Source organism: Melozone crissalis, unplaced genomic scaffold (genome assembly GCF_028551555.1).
Source record: "Melozone crissalis strain CALT ecotype California unplaced genomic scaffold, PUWL_Pcris_2 ptg000023l_1, whole genome shotgun sequence".
In the NCBI taxonomy this organism is placed as follows: Eukaryota; Metazoa; Chordata; class Aves; order Passeriformes; family Passerellidae; genus Melozone; species Melozone crissalis.
In genome coordinates, this window is record NW_026535801.1 from 25,907,485 (window position 1) to 25,915,357 (window position 7,873).

General features: G+C 49.9%; 1 protein-coding gene across 5 annotated transcripts in view; it reads left to right on the forward strand.

Moving 5' to 3' along the window:
• The window catches only part of CFAP65 (cilia and flagella associated protein 65), a 30,979-nt gene extending 24,181 nt beyond the window's left edge, over positions 1–6,798 (forward strand). For 2 of the 5 annotated variants that reach the window (XM_054278211.1, XM_054278208.1), the window contains 9 exons: positions 30–167; positions 601–717; positions 1,315–1,452; positions 1,938–2,003; positions 3,627–3,841; positions 4,203–4,352; positions 4,868–5,146; positions 5,817–5,954; positions 6,508–6,798. In XM_054278211.1, coding sequence (XP_054134186.1) covers positions 30–167; positions 601–717; positions 1,315–1,452; positions 1,938–2,003; positions 3,627–3,841; positions 4,203–4,352; positions 4,868–5,146; positions 5,817–5,954; positions 6,508–6,544 — 1,278 coding nt within the window. In that variant the 3' untranslated portion in view covers positions 6,545–6,798. Of the gene's footprint in view, positions 1–29; positions 168–600; positions 718–1,314; positions 1,453–1,937; positions 2,004–3,626; positions 3,842–4,202; positions 4,353–4,867; positions 5,147–5,816; positions 5,965–6,507 lie in introns of all 5 variants that reach the window. The other 3 variants (XR_008483124.1, XM_054278209.1, XM_054278210.1) reach the window with 3 other exon arrangements.
• The last annotated feature ends 1,075 nt before the right edge of the window (positions 6,799–7,873 follow it).

The window sequence follows — 7,873 nt, forward strand, 5'->3', positions numbered from 1 at the left end:
TCCTTCTGATTTCTCCTTGCTTCCTGCAGGCAGCCACCTTGTCCCATAGCAGGATTTGCCTTGGAAATATCCCAGACTGCACCAAAGCTGGTCGACTTGTCTTTCTCAACAATATCTCGAAGAGCAAGGCAGTGGTGTTTAACTGGCAGATAAATGCTAAAGAAATGGTGAGTCCTCTTTGATCTACAGCCTTCCTGCCCATCTCTGTTGTGCCATGAAAGGACCTTACAGCTCCATTTTCAACAAGGCACTGAGTTCTAGGGAATTGGCTTTCTACTAGGTGATGAAAGGAAATGTAAAGGCAATGCTTAGGACAGATGGAACAACAGGAATTCAGAAGGGAAATCCAAAGACTTTGGTGAGGTTATATGAAGCTGGAGCTACAAAATGTGATAACAAACCTCAGGACTCTGCCAGCAAAAGCCGTGTTTGTTGTTAGAATGTATCAACTGCATCTCTCTCATGCCACATACCTCTGAGGAGAGGTGTGTTCCCTGCGAAGAGAAAGCACACAGGAAGGTCCCAGGACAGTGAAATAGCTCCTCTGGGGTTTTTTCTTTTTTTATTTAATTTTTTTTCCTCCTCCTGCCCTTCACCCAGGTCTTGGAGATTGCTCCAAATTCAGGAGTTGTGCAGCCTGGAGAGAGTATCCCTTGCTTCATCACACTGCAACCTACAAGGAATCCCTACTTCTGCAGAATAAATCTGGCGTGTGAGGTGAGACCCAAGAGGTATCTGTGTATTACCATGGCCTGGGCATGTTATTGTGATTCCCAAATGGCTGACCCCAGCAGTCAGCTGCCTGCTGCTTCCAGCTGAAACAATCCTTCTCACACCCTTCTCTCACACACTTCTCACTCCTGAAGACACCTAGCTTCATCCTTCCTGATGGTTTAAGCATCTTTCTGTCTGTGTGGCTCACGAGATGAAGTGTAACTGTGCAATGTATGGATTTGTGAGGGGAGCCCAGCTGCTAGAAGTGATGGTTTGAATGGGAATGACTTTCAGTGGATGCCAAAGACTTGATATCTGTAAAAAACAAGTCTTGCTGCTTTAATATTATTGGGGGCACAGACCAACAGTAATGTCCTCCTCAACACTTCCCAGGTTTTTTTTTGCAAGAGAGTGTATCTTCTCTGTCTCAGACTTAAAATACCACCGTTTTTTCCTTTTCCTGCCCTGGAATACATGGAAAGCAAGTGGGTTCCTTCCTGGGACCTCCTGAAGGGGAGAAACAGGCATGGACTTGAGCCACGGACTGTTATTTGCAGCTCTTTTCTAGCCCTGCTCCCTTCAGTTATGGTTGTTTCCTAGGTATACATCCAGGAGTCCCTGGTTCAGTATGAGAGGGACCTGCACGAGTGGGAAAAGGAGAAGGAACGGCAGGCTGTGGAATTCACCATCACAGAGAAGGACCTTGACACCAAGAAGAAGCTAACATCTCCCTCAGTGGTAAGTGCTCTCAAAACCTTGCACCAGCTTAGCTGGGCTTAAAAAACAGCAGCCAGTGTTGACAAGAAACATTCTTTAGGAAAACCTAGGCAGTTGTTAAGAGGACATGAGACTGATTTGTTAAAGACCTCAAAGCTGATCTGTGGTTAGAGGAAAATGAGATCTTGTTTTCTAGCCAAGAATCATCTTACAAACTCTGAAATTTCTAGTGACCATCTGAAATTTGGAAGTGCATGAGAAGCCTTTGGAAAAACAAAGCCAGTGGCTCTGGAAACCAATGGTTGGATTTTTAACCATGAATAAACACTGGAGAGAAATGTGTGGCTAGCAGTAAGAATGTGGTCTGAGTGAAGAATGGAGGATGAGATCATTGACTCTCAGCTGGCACAAAGTTTAAAAAAGATCATAAGCTTTTGTTCTTCTCTATATCTTCCTCACACGGTAATTCTTCTTCCCTTTTTTTTATTTAATATTTTATTTTTCAGAGGTTATCAGATTCTGCTGAAACAGAATATCATTCAAAATCCTCACCTGTGATGAGGAAATACAAGGTAAGTCAAGCCTGTCTCTCTCGTGGTAGAATCAAACTGACTGCTTTAGAAAAGAGGCAAATGCTGGATATCACAGTGTGGGAGTCTGGACAGAGAGCACAGCAGGATTTGTAGCTTCAAGGCTTTGGGAGACAGACTGTTTGGAGGAGGCAGAAGAATCACACTGTCTGGCTGTGTTCTCTGGCCAGTAACTTTCCAGCTGAGGTGAATGGGAACTGAAATTGGCATCAAATGTGCACCCATGACTGGAGAAAGGGGGAAAGGTTTCAAATAAGCAGAAAAAATGCACACAGACAGGGCAATTGGTATCTGTACTGGTTGCATTTTGGGGCCACAATGTAATGTGTGCCACAGCAGAAAGCAGCAGGACCGTGGCAGAACATGGTGCAGACACCTCAAGAACAGCTGTGCTCTGTTCCTCAGGAGAAGCTGCAGACAGGAACTGCCTTGGTTTAAATACACAGAAAGCTTTAAAGTTCAGTTTGCCTGGTTCATCAGTTTCCACTCAAGTGCACAACTGTAGGCACTGCTGTGAGACAGCTTTTCCAGCAGTGGTGGGAAGGTGTGAAACAAGCTCCCAGTGAGTGCTCTGCAGAGCTGCCTGGGCCCAAAGGAAGAGCCAGCAGTGCCTATAGCCATCAGCAGGATGTGCTGTGGGAATGACAGGGCTCAAAGCTAACCCAAGATGTGGAAGATTTAGGGGAGCTGAGGGGAGGCTGGGTCTGAGAGGACTGAGGCAACAAGGAGATGCAGCTTGTTATCTCAGGAATGTCACTTCAGTGAGGCTGTAGCAGTGCTCCTGAGACCCCATGAGTACCTTTGCATGCCTTGCACTGTTCTGTGTGAAGGAATCAGCTCAGGGCAACTCTAGCTTGGACTGTTTTCTCTGTGCTGTTTGGTGTGATCAGTGATGCAGGTCAAAGCATTCACTGGATGAGCTACAGAAAGGTAACAAACATTGTCTTTTAGTCCTCTGGTGTTTTAACCTCTAGTGATAATTTGGAGCCTGCTGTGTCTGTGTAAGGAGCAGTGCAGGCCCCTAGCTTCATTCCCAGAGGCAGGACAGCCATGTCTCAATGATCATTGAAGTCCTGTGATGCCTGAGGACTTCTCCGGATCTCTGTGGTGTTCTTCTGGCCCAGGCATCCTGGCTACTGCCCCAAGGAGCTTCCCCCAATCTGACTGCTGCTAATGCAACCCCAGGTTGGCCCATGTAGTGTGACTGGGGTCAGTTCCTGGTTTCCCTTCAGGTCTGGGGGAGGACAGTTTCCCCACGGATTCCATCCATGTACATTGCTTCTCCTGCAGCACTGCCAGTGTGCTTGCAAGAGCTTCCACAGTGGTGGATTGGAGAACAACAGCCCCAGGTACCTTACGGAGACCCTGAAACCCTGTTGACACTTGGGGCTGGCACACTGGTCAGTGAGAAGGGGACAGATCTGATTTCCACTATGCCTGCTCATGCCTGTTATCAGTGCTGTGGTGCTAAGATCATTTTGACACCCAGGATCTGGTGGCTCTGCTTGCTGGGCTTTCAGCTCTCACACCTGTGCTCAAACCTACACCAGCCTACTTGTGGCCAAAGGACCAACAATATGCCTGCCATTTCTTTCTCTCCAACAGACATTACCCCCTATTAAAAGCCAGCCTCCACCCAGTCAGCCACCTGGATACACTGAGAGGAGGCTGCCTTTGGACAAAGATGCCAGCCAGGTGTGGGTCAAACCAGAGCCTCCCACGCCCTTGTCCTTACACCTTGATGTGTCAGCCAGGTCCTTTGCTATTGAGGACTTTCTCAGCAACTTTGCCTTGGATTTTCCCAGATACTTCTTGTCCCGGTAAGAGATAGAGTTTTTTGGATTGGCTGCTTCATCTGAGCCAGGGCTGCCCCATGCTCTGATCTGCACTGAACTTGGTGCTCTGCTCTGCTCGTCTCTGTGCCTCAGTATTAAGAGGTGTCTTGCTTTCCCCAGCATTAGCTGACATGACCTGTTTCTCTCCCCACCTCAACTGTCAGAGCTCAGTGTTCCTCTTTCATGACAGCGTCCCTGCTCCTGTCAGAAATACAACAGCTCCCACCCCTCCCCTGCTTGCCTGCACTGCTTGCCTGACATGCTGCTGCAGTGCTAGCAGGGTGCTGGTCTTTGAGAGTTTGGTTCTGTAGTGCTGCCACTGATGGAACAACTCCTCCTTTCTCAGCCCTTACAGTGCCAAGCCCTCAGACAGCAAATTGGTGGATGGGAGTGGGCACAGAAACAGGACAGACACGGAGTGCGAACGGCTGGCCCTGGCTGCTGCTTCTAAAAAGGAGCTGGAGGTGGTGACTGACATACTCGCAGGTGTCATCAGGTGTGTGCTCCTTCACCCTCACCTGGTTTGGAGCCCCTGTCTTCCAGAGAATGACTGCAGCATGGTCAACCCTCTGTTAACCCTGGAGGAATCTGTGCACTCTTGTTGCCAGAATGGGGTATCCCCCTGCTAAAAGCTGTCTTGGGGACTATAAGCTCAGATCTTGGAGTGACAGCCAAGGCAGGGGCTTCCTCCCCAGCCAGGGGCTGAGCCCATCTTTCCAGAGTTCCCAGGAACCAAGGAACTCTACCTACTGTGATCTTAGAAACAGGCTGCATTGGGGTACACCTATTTGATTTGTGAGCTGTTCAAAGAACCAGCACAGGGGAAACAGAGGTAGTTTCACTGGCTCAAGCCCTCTTGCTGCTTCCCTTAGGCCCAGAAAGCAAGAAGGTACAGACTAAACACTGACATCAGCCAGTGATTTCCTCTGCCTTGTGGTGTCTTGTAATAATCCTCTGGGTCATGCAGATAGTCAATTTGCTGAAACTTATCCTTTATTTTCCTCTTCCTAGAAGCCTCTTGGAGAATGGCCACTTCCAGAAGTCAGTGAGAAAAATTGAAGATGAGCCTATTCCATATTTCACCCAGTTCCACTCTGCAAAATCAGCAGAACTCCAGGACAGTAGACAGGGCTCCACAATCCCCTCCAGGGTCTCTGCTTCCACAGATCTTGACCATGAGAAGGATGGAGAGGGGAGGAAAATGAGTCAGGAAGCCTCTCCCAGTGATTTGCCGGAGTCTAGCGAGACTTTTCACCATAAGCAGTTGAGGGTAAAGGAGATAATAAGTAGGTGAGGAAGAGCTCACACGTAAAAGCCAAGAGCTGCACAGTCAAGAGAGCCATGGCAGCACACTGCCTGGCCACATATCCATTTCTCCTCCAGCCCTGCAGCATTTCTGCAGGTGTATTATGTGTTGTCTGGGTGGAAATCAATGCTAGCCCACCTAGCCACCCTCTCCCAAATGTGGTTGTGGGGAGAGATGGTTTGTTGTGTCTGGGGTTGAGCTGTGGGCAGTGCCAGGAGGCTGGTAGTGAATGATGTCTACTCTCAGGCACTCTAGGCCATGTTAGACAGTGGGGTGCAGTATGTGCTTACCTTACCTTTTATTTTCACGGCAGTATTTCACCACCTTTTGTTTGCTGTGGCTGCTCCCTTGTACACTGCTACAAGCTTCAAGCATTATTCACTAATAGCAGCTACAGCACAGCTTGGAGGGAGAAACCAGTAAAACTGTAGTCACCAAGCTTTGTCTAAGGTCAGGGCCTGACACCAGCTGGTGACAGTTCTGGGACAAGGGTCAGCAGCCCATTGTTCAAGTCTTTGGTTCATTGGTCTCAGCATGTAGGAAACAGTGTGTGCTCCACTGTTGTGCCTGATGATTCCTGGCAGGAGTCACAGCAAGCAACCTGCCTTATCTGCTTTCTGATAGCTGTCCTCTACTGTCCTTCTGTCCTTCTAGGCAGCCAGCTGTTGGGAACCTCGTGGAGCTGCTGCTGGAAAACACACTGCAGAACATCATGATTGAAGCCAGTCGTGGGGAGGTGGTGCTGACAGCCCAGCCCAGGGTCATTGCTTTACCCCCCAGTGCCTCCCAAAGGTAGCAGAGTGTATCTGTGCTCCTTAACATGTCAGGCTGAAGCACAGCCCATTTTCTAGACCATGTGAGTTAGCTGAATCCCTGCCTATCAGTGCCAAGGCTGGCTGTGCAAAACAAAGAATCCACTCCCAAAGTCTCTGCCCCCTCTTGGCTTGTCCTGTGTCACAGAGCAGAGCAGAGGTGGTAACAGTGCAGCCTGTCTGTGGACCTGAGACCCTCATACAGCTCTGGAGCAGGGCCCTGTGCATGGATGGCTGGCCTGAGGCACTGGAGAGCCTAGTACAAGGATGGTCCTTTGGGAAAAGGGGTCAAGGAGCAGGCAGCACAGCCTTTGATAGCAGAAAGGGAGCAAAGCTGTCATAGTCCAATGGGGTGTGGGATCTAGTTAGGTTGAGGGAATGGCCACTGGTGGGGAAATTAGATTTGGACCTGAGTGAAAAGCATAAGGGTTTGCCCTAGCTTGGACAGAAGTGCAGAGAGATGGGATTGAGGGTTAAGGGAAGAGGGTTGCTGGATGTAGATGTCATCTCCAGAGCTGCCATCTCTTTTTCAGAATCACCATCCCTGCATCCCCACCCTCCAGAGTGTAGCTGCTGGGTACTGTGCTGCTTAAGCTCCTCAAGCACATCAGCTCTCTCTATTCTTCATTCCTGTGATGTCCAGAGCAACTCAGACCCTCCCACACCATCACCTTAGCTTAGCATGTTGGCTGTCTCTGGGGAGGTATGTCCTGATTATGTTCTCAGCACCGATTTGCATCCTCTGACAACTCCACGGCAGAGTTCATGAGATCTCTCCTTTCTGTGGCTGGCCACATCATCGGAGAAGAACCCTGTGCTACAGGGACAACCACTATGACAATTCCCACTATCCTCAGTCTGTACCGGCTGAGAGGAGTGGAATCTGCTTTGGAATGTAGCTGAGGAAGGACTGACATCTGGGCAATGAGGTTATGGCTTCAGCAGGATGCAGGTACTGAATTCTCCTCCCCTCCTTGCTCCGAGGGGGCAGGTGCAGCACAGTCAGTACACACAGCAACCCAATAAAAGCAACTTGACCTTCAGACACCAACACTGTGTATAACATATGTAATTCATGCGTCTGGATTTGTGAGCTCTAGACAAGGTCTTCCCTTTCCAAACTGCAAGGCTGTCACCTAGGGAAGGGGATCCTCTGAGCCCTGGCTTGGCCTGGGGAGTCTGTCAGGCTGCAAGACGTGTCACAGTGAAGGAGCATGTTTGTCACAGCCGGGAGGTGGCAGCGTGAGTTGTGAGAAATCCCGGTGGCCAGCACAGAGCGGGCTGGTGCTGGATTACAGCTGCTGCTCCCAGGCAGGAGCTGCAGGATGGCTGTGCCAGGCAGTGGGCTGCATTTGCAGCATATCCCCTGTTCTGCCATACCACTATGGACTCTGCAACATGGGGCTCATGCAGCCACCCAGCTCTGGTGAGGCTGCAGCTTTGGTGTCTCTCTCCAAACCCTCATGTCTTGTTTCCCAGTGCCAGGACCAGAGCTGCATCTTCTTCCCTCGCATCCTAAGAGAAGACTGTGCAAAAGGCACTGGGGAGGGCTTTTGCCCCGCTCAGCAGAGGGCAGGTTGCCTGCTGTGCTGGGGCACTGTGGCTCAGCCAGCTTCACCCCAGCACTCCTCTCTGTGCAGGGGCCCTGCGTGCGTAACCATTACTAAGCCCCAGGGCTGAGCTGTTCCTGTTGTCAGAGATACAGCAGAGGCACTGCCAGCTCCTGAACTCAGCCTGAGTGCCTTGGGCCTTCACATGGGTCCTGGATCCTTCTCATGAGAAGTGCAAACCCTCTCCTCCCTTCCCAATACTCTGCATGACAGGTATCCTACATCACAGCAGTCTTTCTGTACTCCTCTGGGCTTTGGCTAGTGCTGAACAGGTAATGCAGAACCAATT